The sequence below is a fragment of the Halichoeres trimaculatus genome, unplaced genomic scaffold (genome assembly GCF_033239565.1).
Source record: "Halichoeres trimaculatus isolate MK-OKI-2021-1 unplaced genomic scaffold, fHalTri1.1 fHalTri1_scaffold_22, whole genome shotgun sequence".
Classification (NCBI taxonomy): Eukaryota; Metazoa; Chordata; class Actinopteri; order Labriformes; family Labridae; genus Halichoeres; species Halichoeres trimaculatus.
In genome coordinates this window covers 13,793,617-13,817,402 of record NW_027437200.1, presented here as the reverse complement: position 1 = coordinate 13,817,402, position 23,786 = coordinate 13,793,617, and the positions used below count along the sequence as shown (strand labels likewise).

General features: G+C 40.4%; 1 protein-coding gene across 3 annotated transcripts in view; it reads right to left on the bottom strand.

The window, feature by feature from the left end:
- Nucleotides 1-23,562, bottom strand: part of usp53a (ubiquitin specific peptidase 53a) — a 42,932-nt gene extending 19,370 nt beyond the window's left edge. Inside the window, exons 1-10 of one of the 3 annotated variants that reach the window (XM_074662128.1) lie at nucleotides 23,106-23,562; nucleotides 22,896-23,017; nucleotides 10,999-11,531; nucleotides 10,211-10,303; nucleotides 7,510-7,644; nucleotides 6,506-6,616; nucleotides 3,796-3,878; nucleotides 3,457-3,541; nucleotides 3,070-3,216; nucleotides 482-631 (exon numbers count right to left, since the gene is read on the bottom strand). In XM_074662128.1, the coding sequence (XP_074518229.1) occupies nucleotides 482-631; nucleotides 3,070-3,216; nucleotides 3,457-3,541; nucleotides 3,796-3,878; nucleotides 6,506-6,616; nucleotides 7,510-7,644; nucleotides 10,211-10,303; nucleotides 10,999-11,142 (948 nt within the window). In that variant the 5' untranslated portion in view covers nucleotides 11,143-11,531; nucleotides 22,896-23,017; nucleotides 23,106-23,562. Of the gene's footprint in view, nucleotides 1-481; nucleotides 632-3,069; nucleotides 3,217-3,456; nucleotides 3,542-3,795; nucleotides 3,879-6,505; nucleotides 6,617-7,509; nucleotides 7,645-10,210; nucleotides 10,304-10,998; nucleotides 11,532-22,895 lie in introns of all 3 variants that reach the window. The other 2 variants (XM_074662127.1, XM_074662125.1) reach the window with 2 other exon arrangements.
- Between the last annotated feature and the right edge of the window lie 224 nt (nucleotides 23,563-23,786).

Sequence of the window (23,786 nt, the reverse complement as noted above, 5' to 3'; positions counted from 1 at the left end):
CCACAGTAGGCTCATGCAGGTTATTATTAAACACTGGTACTAGATTGTTATCGGTACTGGTCAATGCCCAAAGCCCAGGTATCGGTATCCATTTCAGAACCAGAAAAGTTGGATCGGTGCATCCCTATTTGTAATGTTGGCAGACTTGTACTTACAATGTATGTGTTTTTAACTGAGATTACAGTGTCAAGGTTTAAAGTTTAATTTATTTTACACTTGGGAAAATGCCCCCAAAAATCAAATAATTATGCTACTGCTTAGCTCTTGTCCAAATACTGTAAAGAGATAATGACACAATGAGATCTTTGGATGCTTTGCAAGTTTCCCAAATCCATGGCTTTGATAGTTTGGATGATATCTTAACTTTAAGTATTTCAAACCTAAAAATGGAATCTGCCATAAGAAGTAGTTAACTGAATAATTCATCACCAAAACTGTAAACCTATCAGTTGATTTCTGTTCAGAACAGATTCCCCCTCACCTCCTTCACCGTGGCGTCGTCAAAGAAGACCCATTTGGAGGACTTGGTGTGGAAGGCGAAGGCACAGTAGTGGCGGCTGGAGTAGCAGATCATTCCCACCAGGAGCAGCTCTCCCTTTTTGGCGTGCTCATCTGTCACTCTGTAGAAGAGCTGTGACCACACACACACACACACACACGCATAAATTTTTCATTCTATAAACCAATTATTCATTGACAGTCACAGTTCATACAGAAGGTGGGCTGGCAGGTGAGTGATGCTGATAGCTGGTGGAATCAGTGAGTCCATTTGTTATAGATCAGGGTCTGAGGGAATGAACTGGTATTGATTTGATCATCAGGAGCAATGAGAGCTCATTTCAATCAGTGTCTTTGCAGCAGGAACCCATGTCTTGACTATTACTAGAATCGCCTCGAGGACTTATTTCACGCCTGAACTATAAAAAAGTGATGCTCTTTGTTTTTTATCCTGCTTTTACTGGACGTTACAGCAAATATATAAAAAAAAAAAGAATCAAAAGGATGAAAAAATGGTTTAACACAGAAAGAATACTTTAGATTTCATCTCAGGCTGGATATTACTAGGGTGTTTCTATATCTTTTAAAATAATCGTTAATCCTATTTTTGCTAAAATATATTACTCAGAAAGAGATGATTTTATAACCTGTGTTTCATTTTGATGCAGAGGTAATTTGCAGGTTTAACCTCACATTATCTCCATCACTAAAAGAACAATTATGTGGTAAACTATCATGTAATGGGACGGAAGACAAAAAAGAGGCATGTGAGGTCAGAGCTGGATAAATCTGATCACTCGTCTCTCATTTCAAGGCTGAATTTTTTAAGTAAATTAAGCAAAGCCGTCTTAAGCCCTTGGGAGGAACTTTGCCAATTCCCCCCTTTACATATGTATTTATTGTTTATTCACAACAAAAATCTCATTCCTCTGTCTTCTAGCAGTCAACTGTATAACTGGTTGAGAATTTAACCACAGCTTGAGTGAAAAAGGCAGCGTGCATTCACATTTGATCTCGAACCAACTCCCTGTCAGTGCCTCCAGACATGAGAAAATAAGCATCAATCTTATTGTTTACATTCTTCCATGCTGTTTTGTGTCATGAACAGACATTGAGAATAATATCAGCCTGATTCAAAAACATCTAAAAACTCCTCATATGAGATTTTAGGTTGAAAGGAGTAAAAATAATGGTTTAAAATTAGGGTTTCTCTTATGTGAGGATGACCTAGGCTGCTGTTGGTCTTAGCTTCTTCAAAGGGGATTCACTTGGCCTTTACGCTTAAATAGTTATGACTCTATAACAGTACCATAACAAATCTCTGCTGTCAAAATGCTTCTTTTACTGTGTGAGACTTGACATTGTGTGTGTGTGTCACTCAGTGAGGTTGAATGGTAGTGATCTGAATCAGATTCTGGAGGGAAACTCGGAGGAACTAGTCTCAAAAAGTAAGAGCAGCATTCAGTAGAAATGTTGGTTGGACAGCTCCTTGCGTCTCCCTCCCACATTTCCTGCACAACCAGTTCTCTGTGCCCCTCTCCCTCTGCCTCAAACAATAGACTCAAAGCAAACGACAGGGGTGGAGGTCTCCCTCCAACACTCAAAAAAAAGTCACATGAAACGTTCTCTGATGAATCAGGGTCTTTGTGGCACACTTGTGGGAGGGCCATCAGACGAATTCTTCTTACAGTGCCTGCAAGAGGGAGCCGTCAAAAAAGCAGTTTGAAACATCAATCGGGCAGTTATGTAATGAAATGCTTGCCCTGATCTCTGTTACACTGATTGATTTTTTTTATTTTTTCAGCAAATGCAGCTTGGTGATTCCAACTGGCTTGAGAGGAGCAGTCAAATCAGGCCATACATATTTCATGTAAACACTTCAAACAACTTGTGTTCATGAGTGAAGCTGAGCGTCTTCAGACAGAAAAGAAGCACCACATGCCCACACCGTGCATACTTAGGATCAAGAATGTGTGAACATTATGCTTCAACAAAAGCAGTCTTGAAAACATGTTTTCTTCTGTATTTCAGTGACGTCTGTTCTGCCCACATGTTCCCTCAGACACACAAACACATGCTTCGAAAAACACAGAGAAGACGAAGAAGGAGGAGGGGCTTTTTGACAGGCTGACCAAGGCCAGCATGGGCTTTTTGCTCCACGGTGAGAGCCAACTGGGCATTGGGCGTTAACTGCTTACGCAACAGCCCTGACTTACAGAGAAATAAATCCTCACTTTATTCCCCACATATGTTCGATTGCACCAAAAAAAATAGCGGGAGACAAAACGGCAGCTGTGTGAGTTAGCTGATCCCAAAAAGATAACACTGAAACTGCGCTAAGCAATTACTTCCTCTAAAAAGTACAAAGACATGCTCAAGCCAGATGCTGCTGGATCATTTTTAGACAACCTTGTTCTTTAATCTGAACCAAAGCTGTGACATTTTCTTTTTCTGAAATAATCTATGTGGAATTTCTCATCACTTTGGGTCACAAAATGTTAATGGAGGAATTAAAATCAACCAATGTAAACAAAATGCAGCTCTGCCAATCGTCTGCCAGCGTAAACTTACAGCAGAAAGACTGAGATGAGGCCCCAGTGATCTGATAACATCCTCTGTGAGGTCTGACTGCTCGGAGTCCCAGACGAAACCAATGGTAACTATCTCAGGGGAGTTCATGAGGACCCGTCTGATCCTTATCCTCTGGCCACAGTTGCTCTGGAAAAAAAAAAGAGAGAGAGACAAAAAATGATTCAAGTTTCACCCAAAAGCAACTCTACCCAATTACCAAGCAAAACTCCAAAACTGGCTAGTCAGTAAAAATCTGCATCAAAAAGCAGACAAAACTGCACAGAAGAAGAAAGTTTATCCAACAAATAAGAGATCAGACTAACCACTGATGAATAGTTTCTGAAGGAAACTGGAGCATTTATACACACTGCTGTTCAAAACACTTACTGGACAGTTACGAAGGTCTCCGACTGTACTCGCAGCTTGTAACAGTTCCCCAAAAGACTCATCCCTGCGCTGAAGCATCTGTTGACTGGAAAAAAAAAAAAGAGTGCGAGAGAAAGGCTTTGTCAGCAGAACAAGGATGTAAGAGGAAAAAAGACAGACAGAGACAAATAAAGACGAAGCAGTGTGGACAAAGAAAAACTGTTGCGTGTGAAATTTCAGCTTAAACTTGGTCCTGGTGACAAATGTGCAGAGAAAGGCAGGAGACAGCAGAAACACAGAAGAGGAGGACAGATGACGAGGGAGGAAAGTGAGGAAAGTTTCCTGTTGCCTGTGCCTTACCAGAGTGCGGTGGTGGAGACATAATGTACCAGCTCTGTAAACGGCAGTGGGTCAGAGGATGCCCCACAGCTACGGCACACCGACTGCAGAGGGAGAGGGAACGAGAGGGGCATGAAGACAAAATATGCATCTGTCAAAGGCTTCATTAGTGAGATCGCATACAGGGATGAAATAAAATGAGAAATAATAATTTATTATAACTAGGGCTGGGCAGTGATTAAAACTTTTAATTGTAATTAATTGCATGATTTCCCTGATTAATCATAATTAATCGCATTGTGAAAGTGCCATAACATCTGTCATGCAAACACTAAATCAGTACTTGTTATACAGTAATAGTTAAATCACATATTTAGTGCAAATCAAATTTACAAAATGTAAATACAAAATTAAAGCTTATTGCCACTGTCAGGGCATTAAGGTGATACTCTGGGATGGAACAAGTTGGGTCCTATCACAAGGTTTAGGGCAGACATTACCCCTACAGCAGTGTTTTTGTGCAGCAGAAGCCCAGAGCGCTCGCACCAAACACCCCCTCCCTGCTCCTCTGCTGGTTTCCTCTGCACTCAGACGGGGCCATATTTTACTTGACCAAAAACACAAATAAACAAACTCCCACCAAAAAACTCTGATATCGGTCTGCATTCACGCTTTATTTAGAGAAATTTTAGCGCGTTACTTTCACACAGAAACACCGCTAAATAAGGCTCTAGTTCTCATCGTGTCTCTTCATCCTGGCAGACTACCTGCGTTTGTTTAGATCTGGCATGCCGTGCGCGCGGACTGATACACTAAGCGGCCTTTAAGTTCTGTGGCGTTGCCCCTCTTCTCCATGCTTGTTTTGGTTACTCATAGTGTTTTTCCATCAATTTCACTTCCGGTTCCACCGTGGTCAGCAACAGACATTTACAAAATAAAAGCATGTGAGCAACATGCACTAATGTGCGAAAATAACGCGTTAACTTGCCCAGCACTAATTATAACTGTAAATTTATAAACTGGACCTTAAAACTGGACCTTAAATTCCTCACAACATAACACTGTAAACCCAGGAAACAAAGGCACAAAAGCCTCATACACTGCAAAAAACTGAAATCTTATCAATTTTTTTTGTCTTTTTTTAAGTAAAAATTGTCTTCTTATACTCGATATGAGCCACTTTCAACTTATCAATCCAGAAAAATGTCTTGTTTCAAGTTATCAGAGTACAAAAATGAGGTTTGAATCACGTGTAACCATTAAAAAAAATCTGCCAATGGAACAAGAAAAAATTGCTTGAAAATTTCCTTGAGACTAGAACAATGTCTTAATACAAGTAACTTTTCTCTTATTACATTGGCAGATTTTTTTTACTGGTTACGAGCAATTCAGACCTCATTTTTGTCCTTAAATAACTTTGAACAAGACATTTTTCTGGATTGGTCATGTGAATTTGGCTCATATTGAGTCTAAAAAGGAATTTTCTTCTGAAAATAAGACAAAAACACTTGATAAGATTTCTGTTTTTGCAGTGTAGAGTTCTCCTTTGAACAAATGGCAAATACTTTTTCAGAGAGTGACATAATGAGGTTTTTCTTTCATTTGTCAACATTTCAGTAACTGAAGGTCAATGCAAAAAAAAAGGCAAGGGCTGGTTTTATTATTACATTAAAGCTGATATTGGGGGGAAAAAAAGCAAGGAAACAATACACAAATCATCGTTATCTGGAAAATCAATAAGTGATACCGAAAATAAATCAGTAAGCAGATGTAATAAAAGTTAAGGGTTGTAATTTAAATTCTGAGAGAAACCTCCCACAAAATAACAACAAATAAGAAAAAAATCAGTCAATTCCATCTTAAACAGGCTCTCTGGAAAAATTTAAAAGAAACAATATTCATCTATGGGTCTCAAAAAGTTTAATTCTTGATTTGCACGTGTGAGATTTACACATGTCTGCCTTTTTGAGCTCCTTGTTATGACTTATAAACCACAGAGTGTGGAAATCCTCACTCAGGCCTCAATAATATTTACTGGATTGGGTGCTCTGGAGTCAGGGTGGAACGAAATCCACTCTGTGCCCCCGAGGGATTTAGTACAAAGGCGTATTATCTGTTTGATACTGAGATAGAACTGGTTTGGGATGGTGTCAATGATGGGCATCTCAAAGTCACGGAAGGATGTGTGTGTGTGTGTGTGTGTGTGTGTGTGTGTGTGTGTGTGTGTGTGTGTGTGTGTGTGTGTGTGTGTGTGTGTGTGTGTGTGTGTGTGTGTGTGTGTGTGTGTGTGTGTGTGTGTGTGTGCTGAAATTTATGTGCACACCATCTGTAATTTATCTGGTGCTGCTTCTTCTTGGTGAAATCGGACCAGAAAAACCTCCCTTATTCCACTGGGGCGACCCGGAATCAAAACATGACGGATTGGATTTCTAGCGTCTCAGACAGTGATTCATGTACTTGTCTGTGTGTGTGTGTGTGTGTGTGTGTGTGTGTGTGAGTGTGTGCTGCTTAATCTCAACATTGGTTAGTGTGTTTAGCCCCCACTCACAAACTGTAAAGGTTGTGCAAACAAACCCTAGATGAAGCATTACATCTGTAGTTTAAGAATAAAGGCATAATAAAAATAAAAATCACATGTTTTTTGTTTTTTTTTTTTAATGCAGAAGTGTGTTGCAGAAAATCAACACTTTAAGAAAAATGAAAAACACAAATCTTTGGTTTTCTCGCTAACCTGCTCATAAAGTGTCATCGCAAACTTCTGATGTGTGATGCAAGACTTTGAAGTGCAGGCGTCCGTCTCCTCCGGCACGATGTGCAGGTGGATCCTCTCCAGAATGTTCTCCTGTGACACAAAAAAGGATTATCTAGAGCTCCTTTTTAGGAGGATTGTTGTTAACCTGACAGCAGAAGGGACACATTTAAACAGGCAGCTATTCTCTGTTTTAGCGCCCACCTGTTTCTAAGGAGTGCTTGTGAGTTTATAAAATATTAAGGCTGCAGTAGGCCTGCAAAGGTTACAGGCACAACTTCACAGCCTGTTAATCTGACACTGGCTAACTCCTCACATAAATTCTGCAGCGGCATGCTGCTGCCAATGCTGGACATGGTGGATGCTCAAGGGCAAATATATATGTGGGATTAAAAATTCAGATTGTCTTTAAAAGAGAAACTTTTCCACATAAGCTCTTGTTTTTTATGGGAAAGAATAGAGCAGCAAAGTTGTTTGTTTAAAAGTAAAGGGAGAAGAATAACTAGATACTAAACTGAGCAAGAAATGCTGCAGGGTCTATTTGATATTAATACATTTGAGTTTATAATAAAACTGATGATTTGAAATTTACAGACAAAACTTTATTTGTTGTTCCTCAAAAAAGCAGAAAAACTATGATGTGAAAAATGAAGACAGGCGTATGAAATCGACTTCTACAAAGGCCTTTGGACACCACAACATAATACGGTGGCACAAAATAGAGAGGTTCCAACAGAACTGTGGCCCTTATATAACCTGTCATGATGATATTTAACGGCAATGTGGCAGGGGGTGATGGGAGGGGAAGGGAGGGACAGAAGCTCTTTCAGTGACCTCGCCAAACAGTTTGTTGCTGTGCAATACCCAAACTGAGGCAGCAGGATAACACTCACAAGAACACACACACACACACACACACAGACACACACAAACACACAACACTGGACTCCCTCCCTCAGGACAGCAGAGTTGCCACGGGAACTTACAAAGCATTCTGCGGCATCATCCATGAAGCCCAGCTGGAAGCGCTGCTCGTCCTTAAAGGTCTCTGCCAAGGCGTGACGCAGGTTGTCGGAGGGCAGGGCACGCTCCCTGCTGTGTTGAAACTGGGAGAAAATTCCCTGAAGAGGACAACAAGGTTTTTGATTGCTCTTGGACAATGAGACACTGAGTGTATTAAAAGCACATGTGTCACCCTCATTACTCCTGACAGCCTGGATGTGTGACACAAACAAACCTAATATTTGGTGAGTGCCAAAAAAGTGTCATATCAAAGAGGAATTTGAGTATTTAAACATGTTTGGAAAGTTGTTACACTATATTAGCATTGAAAATCCTCTTAAAGCCCTCTCCTCCTCAGAGCAGAGGGGGCTCTCTTTGTATGATAGAGTTTTGACCTGTGTTTGTGGATGGAGAAACAAACTGTTTCTAATGCAAAGATCACAGGCCTTCAGTATTGGTTTTGAGTCATGTACCATTTTTACAAAGCTCTGAATCTTTCATTTGTAATATGTGCTGTAGATAATACAATCTCAATCTCTTAAATATTATTCTGAAGAACATTCTTTCATATTGCTGAAATACCCTCTCGGGGTAAGGATGTCAAGTTGAAAATACTATTTGAAAGTCATTTGCTGATTATTCAAACAGTTCCTCATCCCACTCTGCAGACTTATGGGTATAGAGATCCATTAAGTGACTGTGCAAAGTCATTGTAGCCTGGTTTAATATATATTTTCCAGCTCTGTCTGCAGTTTGCACCAAAACTATTTTTTTTGGATACAAGTTCTTCCTAGAACTTTTTAGCTCTCTGTGTCTTTCTCCAGCTATGAATCTCACAGTGCTGCTCCTGTTTTACCAGCAACTGCCACTTATGCTTTCTCATGTTATTTGGATTATTATTCAAATACAAAGAAGATTGTAAGTGTTTTAGTGTTCTTTTTTAAAGACAAAAAAGTATGGTGACCTTGCTGACGGGGCTCCTCCCCCCGCCTCGCCGGGCTAGTGGAGAAACGAAAAGAGTAGTGGTATTTCACACCCTCTTTATTCTACACCCCTCATGTCTCAGGAATAAGTGGGACGCCGGTGAAATACCACTACTCTTATCATTTCTCCACTAACCCGGCGAGGCGGGGAGAGGAGCCTCGTCAGCAAGGTAACCATACTTTTTTGTCTTTAAAAAAGAACACTAAAACACTTATGTTCTAAGAAGACAAGATGAACCTAATCAGTTACATAGAAGATTGTTATCTTTATTAAAAGACCAAAAATGAACAGCTTTCAGGTGCTCTTTTGGTGGTAAAATTACATTACAATCATGGGCAATAAAAACAATGGAAAAAAAAAAATTCAAGATGTGATAATGGAACGTGTACTATTCAGTTTTTTACTACTAAAAGAGTATTTGAATATTCAAAAATCACCCAACCCCCACTGTTTTCCCATGCAGCCTCTTACAGAGTGCTGAAACTCTTCACATCTTGAATTCTGAGAGCCTCTGTCTCTAAAATGTCTTTTGTAACTTGTTGCAAATTAACCTAAAAACTTCAGAGATGTTCCCCTAGTTTCTTTACTCCCCACACATTTCTCAGTGCGTTGTCCTTGTCCTTACTTTTTCAAACATCCTGAAGCAAATTGAGCACATACTGTTCATAAATAATCACATTTTCAGTTTCAACTCTGATATGTTGTCTGTGTATCTGTATTTGAAAACATAAGTTTTAAATTACTTGAAGTCTGCTGAATTCAGTTGTCATTAAGGTTTTCAAAGACATTCCATCATTTTTTAAAATTTGGCTGCATCATGAGGAAATTTCAGCTCATGAAAGAGGCAGGGACAAGAACTAAGTAAACATGCTTCACCGAACAAATATGCTGTCAAGGACAATGTCGCAACAGTTAAAGCCTAATTTGCCACAAGAGGCACAGGCGAAACCTAGTATCGTTTCTAAAATGTGTAAAAAATATGTTACATATCTAAATCTGATATTTAAGTCCATTTCATTATAAACTGTTTGTTACATCTTGAAGAAATTTAATTTACTTTGTGAGTGAGTTGTACAGCTTTTGTTTTGAACACCTTTCACACAGTGATGCAGCAACATTCCTATCTGTCTGAGTCCGTCCCGCCCTCCTGCTCTCTATGAATGTGCACTGGGAGCTTATGTCCCGTCATGTGCACAGCATACAGTCACCTTCAGTGTTTGTGCAATCAATGCAATTCCTCATGTGTTCTGTAATACATTATTCTGCTGGTATCTGTCAGACAGACGCTCTCAGCGGACAAGTGGGTGAAGAAATACTGGCGGCTGCAACAATAAAAAGCCAAGTGGGAGCTTCATGTTTTCCATAAACCAAACACAGACATTGAAGAAATTTTTTTTTGTTTGTTTGAGCAACATTTTTGTTCCTTTTCCTCTTTAAAAATAATAAATTAGGTCTAGAGATTTTTTTGCATGAACGTTTCTGTTAAGACAAAGAGGGGTTACTTTAGATTATACTTAAGGCTGTAATCTGAAAGGTTTGGGTTCAATAATTTTCAACAAACTCACCCTTTTAAATAACAACTGAATCCAGTGTATATCATGGCAAAGTGGTATTACTACCACATTTTTGTCTTGAAATGCACATTTTTGTTCTCCAAAGGAAGCTTAATGTCCCCTTCAAATATATTCGACTGTGTTTTACCTTCAGTGCACAGAAGATGCAGGAATCTCCCAGACAGAAGTGTCCCGGTAGCTGCCTTAAGCTGCGTCTGAAGATGTCCAGCTGCCATAGTACCTACATGAGAAAAAGAAAAGGAGGTTTAAAGCGTGATATCAGAGCAGGAATAATAAATGAAGCTCACGCAGGGTTCTCTTTTTGTCAGTGGGAGGCATCTTAGTATGCACAAAAACTTTTACATCCTTGGGTCTTTTGTTACATAAGACATTATGGCAATAGGACAAAGTCTCCAAGGTCTCAAGAAAGAGAAATAACAACAAGAATAATTCTCCATGCAAAAACAACGCCTGAGGTAATGATCATCTTCAACCAGCTCATCGGTTGGCTCACCCTGTGACTCACAGTCCCTGAGAGTGACCTCACTGTGGCTGACTGCAACGAGGAGCCAACTCGCCCGCCAGTTTCCCAAGAGTCGAACCCAACCTTCAAGAAGATTTCCTAATTGTTGGGAAGGTCTGACGAATTTAGACACTGACTAATCCTAAGAATCGCTGCATAAATGCTCATATTTTAAAAAAGTGAGTCAGAAAACAGGAGGAAGGCAGCAACAAGTGAAGAAATGTTACTGCCAAAGATGTCCAAGTAAGTTAAAAGTGGTCATTTATTTTCTTGATAAGAAAATGAGTAGTATTGAGAAATGTTTAGGTTTTTTTTTTTTTTGGAGTCTTCTAACTCTTATTAAAAACTAACTTCAGGAAAGCTGAATCAGGTCCAGACACATTCAAGAAAAGCAGAAAGGGATGCAGACTAACCTGCACAGCGCTATTGAGGAAACAGCTGTTCTGGCCCGGCTCGTTCAGCAGTCCTTTGGTGGGGGCCAGAGACAGCATGCTCCCCGGCTGGTACGATTTCCCCAGATTGCCCCCCGGCTTCCTGAAGAACTTGACCCATGCCATTGGATAGTGGGGTCTGCTTTTGGACAGGTGGGTTAGTCAGACGACAACAGGAAGGGGATGAGGGAGTTGGGGGCTAAGTAATTCCAAGAGCTGCAGAAGCTGCCCTGCTACACATGGGCTTCTAGTCCATATCTGCAGTTCATGGAGAAGCTCCTTTTATTCAGTCTGCTTCCCAAAAAAATAAAAAAATAAAAACTCAAAAGAAAAAGTTACAATCCAAGTCTTTGTATGGGGAAGCCTTTGATGATCAGTGTCCTGACACTTGTTATACAATGTGATATGAATTCAAAGGAGCACGCCCCTGTCATCCTTTGGTCTTGAAGGCTTGGCTTCACAACATCTTCAGAAGGGAACACAGATTCCTGGGGAGCACATTTCGCCACATGGTCCTGACGAAAAAAAAGAAAAAAAGAAAAATCAGCAGCAGTCAAATGTCAATCTGACACTTTCATCCATTGTAAAAGTTTGAGCACAAAGCTGGGGAGACAGACAGAGAAACAATAAATCAGATTAAAGATGTCAGTATGGAGCCTTTCATAACTTATTGGTGGTTTCATGGAATGATTAGGTTATTACTGTTCATGACAACCCAACAACAAACTGAAAATCAGGGCCTGGTTTCTGTGCCTGATCTCGCTCAGATGTCACACTGGTTTCTAAGACATGTAAACAAAGCTTATACATTAACTTTGTGCGGCACCCTTTGCACTGGAGGTGTGTCAAAACAAAGCTGGGCCCCTGCTCCAGTTGCATATTAACATGCAGAACGACTTATCCCAAGCTCTCGACTACCGGGCAGCAAACAGCCAGGGCAACTTAAGGCTATGTTTACTTAAGGCTGGATTTGCATATAAGAGCTACAAGAAGATACAATCAGAAAGAATGGGAAAAAAAACTAAAACTAGTCTAGTTGGGAAAGACTTGACGAATTTGGTGAAGATTTACTTTATTCAATTCCAGTCACGTTATGCTAAGAAGAACTCAACATCTAACACATTCTGCAGAAAACCTATCGACTCTACAGACAAGTCTTGGCTGAGTATTGATAACTGCTGACCAAACTCTTCCCAAGCTCTTAATACTTCCTCCAACTGGAAAGCACAACTCAGGATATTTACATTATTGATTGACCTGTTGCTTTTTATCTGATCAAAAGATCTGTGATGCTTCAGAAACAGGGAGACGTGAATGTCCGATCCAACCAGCAGGGGTGGTGAGGAGGAAGTACGAGTAACATGAAGGAAAACACTGAGAGTTAAAAACTTTATTTCCTGCATTTTCATGAATCCCTCTGCACAGATTTATCTGTGTCCTGCAACTTTCTCTTGAAAGGGGACATATCATGCTTGTTTCTCCTTTTCACTATGCCAGACTAGGATGCCTGTAAAGCATTTCTGCCCTCAGTACAAGTCATTTAGTTCCTTCATTGCCCCACAATAGCGTTCTCAATATCCTCATTTTAGGCCATTCTGAAGATCTCGTTGAAACGCTCCATTTCAAGAATGACCTCCAGTAACCTCGCAACGTCACAGCCCTTTGTGCTCTGATTGGTCAGTTCTATCAGAGGGACGGAGGGGGTAGAGCCAGGGGGCGGTTTTTGCAGCATGGCAGTATTTACAAAATCGCCATATTGGATGGGGTAGACCGAGCGAGTTTGCTGTTTGCCAAAACTTCACCGTAAGGCATTGATAGCACTAATAAAACGGCAGGGTGTAGGATACGTCCTTTTGTATTGGACCCCGAGTCAGACCCGGACGGTTCTGTAGCTCAGGAGGAAGAAAATCCACCTGGACACAGATCATCTCAGGAATGCTTCAGTGTGGTGAGTCAAACCGGTACTGTAACATGTATAGTTTATACATGGAAATATAGGCAGACCTCACCAATAAACCATTTCTATAACAGGGCTCCATCCTGCTCCTTCACTTTTCTCTGTCTGTTTTATCCATCATGCTGAAAGTGTAGTCTAAAGATCGCCTCTACCGTCAGTTCTTCACTATGTTATTACTGCAGCATTATTGTGGTCCAGGTTCACAGTGCATGTCAGAACAAGCATGCAAATATCACAGTCTCACAAGTATTATGACGTCTGCTAAAACTACAGTGTTTTAACTGCTAATTCACCACGTAAAGCCGAGATGCTCAGCAGAGCAAGGTCCCTGCATCCAGCACTCAGTCAAGTTAGCCAGAGCTAGTAGGGAGTTTTATTTATACTCAGCTCTTGGTGGGTGTATCCCTTGGTGGCGGTTGTGTGACTTACTGACATCACAGAGGAGGAGCTGCTTTATCAGATTACTCCAATAAAAAGAAAGGTACGACTGTCAAAATCTCACGGCCAAATGGCAATGACCTATTTTCAGAGGCATCAAATCTCGTTCTAGGATATCAGAAAAAATACAATATCTCATTTTTTGAAAATTCAGGGGGTGAAAGGTCTTGATTTCAAATTTTTTATATTATATGTAAGTATTAAATCAGGGATCAGCATGATATGTCCCCTTTAAGATTTTTGGGTGTTTTATCCTCTTTTTGTCTTCAGCTATATTTCTAACCTACATGCAGCTTGATGGTCCAGCTTAGTCGCAGTCTTAGATCCAGGAAATTGTTTAGTTTCATTAAATGCAATAAAAGGTTTATTCCATAAATTTATTTTTTTAAATCCTGCATTTAAAACAAAGAACTGAAAAAGTAATTATTCAGGGACAAGCACAGCACACATTAACTCACAGATACCAGCTTTATCATTATGTGCAGAGATGAATGAAAGCATACGTTGCTTTAAGACCATGTTAGGAAATAATGACCCAGCAACGTCATTGCTACATCTGCACGTAAAGCTCAAGCTGAACATGAGTTTTATGGGTCAACTATTCAGCTCTAAATATCAAGAATAAAAAAAATAAGGAATCAAGACAAATCAGAAAAATTACATTCCTGAACACTGGGCTAAGTCTGTTTCTGACTGACTGATAACTCCTGCTGAATGCATATTTTACTCATAGATTGATTGTACAGCTTTCTCCCCATTAAAAACACAGTCAGCTTCCACACTGACATGTTTTTGTATCTTTTTTTATACAGAAGTTGCACTTTAGTGTGGAGACAGAGACCTAACAAACGGTCAGCAACCTTGACATTTCTGCACTTAAAAAATACCGCCTCAAATTTCTTCTGTGCTCTCAGTTTTCCAGGGATTGTCATTCTTTTCAAAACTCAACAACAAAAGAGTGCTGGCATGACCTATTTCCAACACGGGAGGAGCAGCTGAGGACAACGTTAGAACCCACTGAAGATGCAGTTCATTCTTTGAACGTTGCGGCTTGAACAACGTGGTGAGAAACATCATGAGTGAGCTGGTGGAGGCTGTGTCTGGGTTATTACAAGAACAAAAGCAAAGTCGAGGGCAGATATGTCTTCATGTCAATCATTTTTTTTCTCCGGGTTTGTTCAGATTTTGACAGAAAACTTCAGCTGAGGCAAAGTAGATCTTTCTCCAGCATTAAAACGTAAACGCAAAAAAAAAAAACAAAGAAAGAGCCCGACATGTGCGATGTAAAGTGATTCATCCTGGTACCTTAAAACAATAACCTAAAAGAAGAAACCTCAAACCTTTTGTTATTCAAAATCAACACTAAAAACCTTGCCCTACTTTGCACATACAATGAAGGTTCCCTCTCATGACAGTCTCACTAAGTTTCACCCAGAACAGGAAGAACAACATTTCCATACTGGCATTTCAGGAATCTTTGATGGAAGACGATGTTGAAACAATGAGACCTTTAAGCAGGTTAATGGAGCAAGCTCAGGTTTAGTATTCACAGTCTCAACAACATGCTAACGTTGCTGCCCCAGTATTCTGCTTTGGAATGCTGCCGTTATGAAGTTGCAATCACTTAAGCTGCACAGTTGCTTAGGATCAGCTGTTTTCAGATAAGTTTCAGCAGTGGAAAGGGTGATAAGTAAACCATACACTCTTCTAGAGCTGAAACGATTCCTCGAATGATTCGAGGTACTCGATTACAAAAAATACTCGAGTAATTTTCTCCACCTCGAGGAATCATTTAATTTTAAAGAGATCAAAGAGTGCTATTTCAAATAGAGCTGAGGCCATATTAAGAGAGTTTTCAGACCCCTCAAGCTACCTCTTATACAAAATAGCAACTAGCAACAAATCTAGCTTCTTTTCTGGAGTTTGGAGACTAATGGGTCATTCTACGAAACGGATGCCATTTGGGTGCGCAACATTTGATGAGATGTACAAGGCACAAAAAATGTGTCAAAGTGTGTTTACAAATTTTGGAGCTACCAAAGCAAGTGCTCTTATTGACATGCTGTATCAGAAAATTATATTTTTTAAAGAGAAAAAATTTCATTCGAAAAATAACTGCTCTTTAACTAAACAAAAATGCATTTTATCCGATTACTCGATTAATCGGTGGGATTTTCAGTAGAATACTCGAATACTAAAATATTTGATAGCTGCAGCCCTACACTCCTCCACCTGTACATCACACCTTCACCAAAGACACTCCTACTTAACACACACTCAACAGTTAGCATGTGATCAAATAGATGAACCACGCTCTGTGAGGCGTTGTTCTTACATCTATTTTTAGTGAGAACACTTTCAAATTGGCCCTTTAGCGTCTCCTCCATATCACTGTGCAAGCATGCAAGAACAGCAGCACACATCCCGATGTCCACATCATTCAACGTCAATATGACGGCATGGAGAATGAAGCCAGCGCATGTTTTCTATTGAGGCATTGCTGACAACAGTGAGAGTAAATACGGCTCTGCCTTTCTGCTCCTAGAGATTTTATTACATTACAGAGGTCCGCTTGAAAACCTGCCAGCCTCACTTATGTTCAGCAATATTTCAGGGTGAGCAGAAACTGGCACGTGCTGACTGCAGTTCAGTGATATCATTTTGAAAGAATCTGTTGCTTCACTGCAAAGAGAATTATTTTTACAGCATCTTTGTTTGTTTCTTGTACATTTACTTAAATTCTGTAAATATCTGCAGCATCTTTGTCCCAGCAAACAAGAAATGGAAAAAAGTATACATGATATCTGGGGCTTATCAGATTAGGCGTGACACCTTTCGCCTGACGACATCACGTGACTGACACCGTGTTGTGATTTCACTGCAGGACAGGCACACATTTTTAGACATGGACTGGCTGAGTCACAATCCAGGGAGGTTAAAAAGCCACACAGTACATCTAATCTACGAGCAGGGGAACAAATAGTTCTGTCAGCACTCATGACTAAATATGCTAAATATTAATGTCCTCACTTTTTAATTAACCTGCTTTTTATCATTTTCACACAGAGATAATAAATAAGAAACGAATCAGAACAGATCCTGCAATCAGATGCTGAAAATCTGCATCTCGGTAAACTCGGGTGGAGAAAATGACTCAGCTGCCAGGTCACAATATTGACCTGCAGCCAGGTTTATGTCATCACCTGAGGTAAGCCGACACGTCTCGTGCTGTTGTCTTCCCTTACACTGGCTTGCTCAATCTTTTTTTCTGATTTCCTTGTTTTAATGCACCAAACATCAATCTTTGATGACACCAGATGACTTGAAGTTTTTTCCTACACGCCCTGAGCCTAAAGAAAGTAAGGTATCAGTAACACGTTACACCAACAGATTTGAAGCAGCGTGTTCGACATGGGATAAGATGAAATCATTGAACCCCTTGGGGAGGAATTAGGTCAATATTGCAGTAAAATCTTAACCATTACAAACAGCTTTCATAGAAAGAGCTGGACTCTAAAGGTACCCTCGAGTGAAATGGTAACTGAATTATCATAACTGAATGACTAATTGATACATCTGAAGAATAAAATGGAATATTACTGCTTTGTTTGAGGCATATGAGTAGAGAAAGGTTAACATTGATAAGTCTTTGGCTGGTTCAGGTCCCAGCCTTTCTCAACATGCTGATTTTGATTTTTGTTGAATTTCTTTTTGTTTTTTTTGTAACTTTTCTTGCTGGAAATTTCATTCTCTGTTTACTTAAAAACTCAGATTTACCCCCCAGAAATTTAAATCTTTTAAGATTAAAACAGCAGCTCTTATGCATTTGTGGTTAAATGAAACTCACTCACTGAATATTAAAATAACATGAACAGAGAAGTTTTCTGCTTCATTATCTTCTACTTCCTGTCAGCTAAAAGGATTTGAAAAATATCTGGCAAAAATGCACTCCCTCGCAACCTTCTGGCCCGAAGGCTCTGCCCACTGTCATAAATTAATTTTAGCGACGCGTATGTTTGTTTTGAAATTAAATGGAAATCGGATCGAAACCAATTTTCTTTGTTTCCGACAACTCTTTACTGGATACAACGCACTGAGGTAAGATATTTTTCAGTACAGCTACGTAGCGCTTCAGTTTGAAACGTGACGTCAAGCAAACATTGTAGCAACCAGCTATATGTTAGCCCGGTGCTCTGACGTAGCTGTAGGCTAACATGACAACAAGTAAACACTGACAGTTTGTAAGTAGTTTAGTAGCCGTTTATATTTAGCACAGCTGGCAGCCCAGTGCTCTAAGACATGTCTATAATGTGTAACGTCAGTAAATCCTGGTTAGCTATGTCCTGCCAATCATCTACCAAGCAGAGCTAACGTAACCTCACTCTTCATTTTATTGAAAGACTCTCAAGTTTGAACAGAGGCTAATTAGCCTTAAGCTCGGGTTGTATCACTAGGGATAGGTACCGAATTAGGCAAAAGTACCGGGAACCGATTCATTTAAAACCAAAAGGTACCATGTTTAGGTACCTAAATGCATCTTTGTGACTGTGAGGGAGTGGAAGACTGGGCGATTTTCCATGCTGGACACGAACACAGCATTGTAAGGTTATATTTTGAGAAACAAGTATGTTAAATTGAAATTAAATTGAAAAAAATAGTATTTTATCATTAAACAAGTTAATATTTTTTACCACATAAACACAAAAAAGTACCGAAAAGTGGTACTGTTGAGTACCAGTACCGATTGCCAGGTATCGGGCATTGGTACCATATCGTTTCAAACGTGAAAGGTACCCTTCCCTATGTATCACTCTCCTGTTTATCTTTCTACTGCTCTTCTGTCCTTTTTCTGCCTCACAGTTAGGCTCCTGAGTCCACCATCACTACAAAATGAATCACAGAAATTGTTTCCAGCGGAAAAAAACACAGTTTTCTGTGTTTTCTCTCTTTTGTCTTCTTAACTTCATTAAACCGGTAGTGTTTTCATAGAGACCTAGACGTGCCGTAAATCAATCCGGTCCTTGACGACCCGAACTGGAAACTAAGAAGTAGCAATTTAAAATAACCTGTAACCAGCAATATTGGTGCTGATAATCTCATTTTAAAGTGTGGATTAAGATCAGGCATGTATCTAGAAGGGAGACTTTTTCAAGATCACTTTCAAACTCCTCACAGCACCTTTAACTATCAATATGCATGAATTAATTGAGTGAGCTCCTTCCTACAAAGTCTGGTGGGGTGTCATACGTTTTGTACCTCAGACGCCGTCTCATATGAAGAAGTCTTTCACAGTTTCAGTGCAGATCAGCTGAGTGTCGACATGCTCACTTTTGAGTCTTGCTGCTACTAAGCATAAAGTGTGTCTCTCATGTGTCTAAATCCAATTTAGACACAAGAAAATCAGGTGGTCGATAGCAGACTGTCAATCACCTCTAAAAAAGCATCTGTAACATTTCTAGCTAATCTATATGAAAGGTTTAGTTTTTCTCCTTCTCTGCAACAACCTCTGAAAGCATCTTTCTACACTGCTGTGTATTTTGTAACTGAGCAAAGACAACGCTCCCTGCAGGTTTTGTGTCAGTTTTGAACTCTGCTTGAACTTTCCTAAGTTAGTTCCCAAGCATTTTTCAACAACAGAAACACCAGAATCAAATCATCAATTCAGTATATAGGAGTGATTTTACTACACAAAGTACAAATGTATGACTGTATGTATTCAAGGTGGCAGGAAAACTTAAAGGTTAAAAAGTACATCACCAACATCACTCTCCCTGTGTTATTATCTTACTTTAAATACATTAAGGATGCGAGCACAAGCCACACAAAAGAAGTGAATTCACTTTTAGTCTCAGGAGCACCGTACAGGAACTCCACTCTTCCTTTCTAAACAAAGCCTTTCCCACTCATGTTGAGCACACTTCAGGATTGACTCTCGTTCCTTCCCCGTCATGTGGGAAACGCTAAGGTTAGCATCTTGGAGCAATCAGCCAATGAGTGTATGTGTCGTGCATCAGCACCTCTGGCAAGCCAGGGGAGTCGCTGGGATGTGGGCATGCTGGTGTGAAGGCACGGGGAGTTGGATGCTTTAATTTATCTATTAGTGATCCGTTGATGGATAGCCTCATTAAGAATGATTCAATTGATTCGTCTCTATGTGGTGATGCCGGGAGCCCCTGATGAATCAATCTGTGGGAAATTGAGTCAGGCTAATTCAATGTCTAAAAGATGCGAGGATAGAAAGCGGCGTGGGAGCAGAAGAAAAGGAGGAGGAAGAATTTGACATGAATAAAGAAGTCTTTGTTGGTGTTTAGCTTACAGGTGCTTCTACTATTACAATCACAAAAGGGGACGACTCTGACATCATCACTCTCTGAAAGTCACAAACACGTGTTTCACGGCATCCTACCCACTTTTCACAGAACAGTACAACTTAAAGCCCCATAAAAAGTCATTTCTGTAGTTCACGCTTGTGCATCATGAAAGTATAAGACAGCTGTGTGTTTTCCCTGGTTACGACACACCCATGACTCACTGAGGATGACTTGCTGTCATGTCTTACTTATTTTTACCCTCTTGCAGGGACATTTTCTCATGAATTACATGATCATACTTGCAAGAAACGGATGAACATATGAGCTAAGTTGAGTTTCTGACTTTGAAATGGAAAAAATAATCTCCCACACCTCTCCACACCTACACTTGTGTAGCCGACGAAGCTGATGTGAAACAAACATTCACTCAACAAGCTGCCAGACAACATAATTAGATCCTATCTCGCACTGAGGAGGCTGCTGCTCCTGTCATAAAGATAAACTTTCATACAAACAAACTTCATGTCATAGTATTTTTTTAACACACTACCATTCTTTAGCAACCCCTAAAAACTAACTCAGAACTGTCATGCCAAAGTTGCAAAAGTGAAATGAAAACTGCTGAGCAAGATAACAAATATAGAGCTGAAACGATTCCTTGAATGATTCGAGGTACTTGATTACAAAAAATACTCGAGTAATTTTCTCCGCCTCGAGGAATCGTTTAATTTTTAAAAAGATCAAAGAGTGGTATGTCAAATAGAGCTGAGGCCATATTAAGAGAGTTTTCAGACCCCTCAAGCTACCTCTTATACAAAATAGCAACTAGCAACAAATCTAGCTTCTTTTCTGGAGTTTGGAGACTAATGGGTCATTCTACCAAACGGGTGCCATTTGGGTCCGCAACATTTGATGAGATGTACAAGGCAACATTTGTACAAGGCACAAAAAACGTGTCAAAGTGTGTTAACAAATTTTGGAGCTACCAAAGCAAGTGCTCATATTGACATGCTGTATCAGAAAATTCTATTTCTTAAAGAGAAAAAAATTCATTTGAAAAATGACTGCTCTTTGACTAAACAAAAAAGTATTTTATCCGATTACTCGATTAATCGGTGGGATTTTCAGTAGAATACTCGAAACTAAAATATTCGATAGCTGCAGCCCTAAACAAATATGCATTATATTTTGGTTAAAATGCATTTTCAAAAGCTGCACAGTTCCTATCAGCAAGTGCACAAGTTTGACTCTGGTGTTGAATCATGCCTTTCTAAAGTGACACCTAACAAGTGAACTATAGCTGACATTTTCCTCGCAACAACTAGCCTCAAGGAGGGAAAAAAAATCTTCTATTTTGGGCTATTTTACTCATGATAAGTTCTTAGAGGTCTGACTCATGATAAGGGATGAGATCAGATCTTTTAATCACTCCTGACACTGCCCACTCAGACCCGTGCTTCCACTTTGTCTGCTTTATATAAACTCGTGTCTAACATTACAGACATAAATGCTCGATTTCCGCTCCCCTCTGGACAGCATGTTCCAGTTTTCTACAGTTTAACACCCACAATTCTCCTGTCAGGCTGTTTATTTTAATTAGGGGCTGGGACGGGTAAAACACACAAACCTCTGAGAGTGTACCAAAGCCTTAGCACAAGCTGTCACTGCATAAAAGAGAAGGAACAGTAAAATGTGACCCTGCATGCTCGAACCCTAAAATAACAGAGAAACTGGACTGTAAAACTCTCACCGGACTACAGACATGGTTAAAGCCTTGAGGCAACAATGCAGCGGGTCGTTTCCTGCGTGGGCTTCCTGCTCAAAGGCTCGCCGCCTTCCAGCGCACGGTCACCGCGTTCAAGCCTGTGAAACTGAACAGGTCACCCACACCACGCTGAGTCACCCATTATTCCTTGCTGTGTCCAAGGGAGGAAGAGGGAGAACAAAAGCACATGTTCCTTGTTCTCATCCTGAACACAACCTGATTGAAATATAACATCCTCCTCTGTGTTCTTATGATTGCTTCCTTAATGGTCATTCCACAGCAGCTTGCCAACGGTAATAAATTTTAAGTGTGATGAACCTGACTTTTGTCCACTTTCCCACATCTTCAACCTCATAGAAGTAAAAATCACTCACTTCAAAATTAAACATGTAGGGTTAAATAATCTAGGTCATGTTAAAAATCACCTGTCACAATGTTGGTACAGTTTATTATAAAAATAATCCTCATGAAAACACACAGAGGCCTGCTCCAAGTCCTCCTGCTCAACACGCTCTAAAACAAAGACGTGACACAAGGCTTGCAGTCAAAACTGGTTCTCCTGCATGCCTCCATATTGACTTGGCCATCTCTGTCCTGAAGGAAAATCTTCCTCAGCCAACATAAAGGATGAGTGTGCCTGATGTTAATAGGGCTGATGATCTCACTGCTCCATCATCACTCTGCTCAGGGGCTTTTCAAACCACAGAAATTATTTAAAGTGAGAGAAACCTGTTCTTTAAGGGCACATCGAACACATATTGCAGATTATTGTTTTATCTAAATAGTTGTTGGTGTGCAAAAATGACGCAATGTGAAAAGCCTCAGTCCACACCAAAGCATGAGAGCAGACTTGGCAGTAAGCTCAGACTGCTTGTTTATCCTGAGGTGACACCACACCATAAAAAAAAACAGAGGAAAACGATAATTCAGAGAGAAATGGCCTGAAAAACAAATTACCAGCCAGATAAAACATATATCCTAACACTGAGGAGCTGTTTGTCAGGATATGAACCATATACAAATGAAGTTGCAATTTAAGTCCACAGTTTGTCACGCTTGTGGCGTGTTGTAAATAAAATATGACAAAACGAGACACAGCTTGTTGGCTGTCAACAAACAGCAGGGAGGCAACGGGCGACTTAATAAAATAAAGTTGCAACGATAACTAAACGTTATACAAAAACACCACCCTGTTAGAGTCTCAAGGTGTTTTAAGCACCTTAAAACATAACACTTAACAAGAGCGCTAACTGCATAAGCTACGTGACCGACGAGAAGCTAGGCCTACCTGGTTTCCTACTTACCTGAGTTCCCAGGTGAGGCTACATTTTCCGCCCAAAGCACTGCTGCTAAAACACAAACTAGTCACGTTTTGATAGAAACACTTCAGTCAAACTTCTTCACTCACCTTACAGAGAAGAATATCCCAGAGTGCTGTAATATCCTCCAGCGGGAAGAGTAGTTGAAGTGTTTGTGCTGAGTTTCGAGGGGAGGTGCTGAGAAGTCGTTGGAGTCGCTTGTTAAAATCTACTTCAGGGACAGAAACAGACGTCGGAAACTACAACACCAACCAGGAACAAAGTGTTTCCTTGCCGCTGCTGAAACTTCACGCACTCACTCAGGGTGTAGCTGTGTTTCTTCTCTCTTTGAAATCCCACCCTGCACCCAGCAGCCGTGTCCGTCCACTTGCGGTAGGCTATATTCCGTTTGTTTTCAGGAGGTGTGTGCTGTTCTGCTGCAGTTCGCTGACGCGCGGCGGTAGTGAGCAATGGTCGCTCGGTCGACTTCGGCACCTGAAATACTGGATTAGAGATGTTTTGAGAGCTGAGATGTCAAACCCCGCCTCTTCAACTGTGTATTTACTGCAGTCTGCCATGCTACTGTACACCGCTGCCACAGCTCCAGCGCGAGCGCACACACACTGAGGCGCGCGGACACACACTCACAGAGCGCCAACTCTGCTGGCTGGCTGGTTAATGTTGCTTCACGGTGCAGGGGTTTGCAGTTTGCTGCCCACTACAATGCGTACCACACATATGCAACTCCACTACAGCGTATCTGCGTCTTTAACGTACTTAAACACGTGTCAAAGTCGCTTTTCTCAAACAAAAGCTGTTGAATCAGTTAACATTGATTGTAATACAGCACATGTCACATTGTTCCCTTTATCCTGGGTGCAAACGACCAGCTACTTCCTCGACATTTCCTGCATGCATACATTTGCAAATAAAGTGTGCATTGCAGTAGTGAAGTTGGCAATGGTCACACGTGCTTCATTGCTGCACCTCAATTTTACACT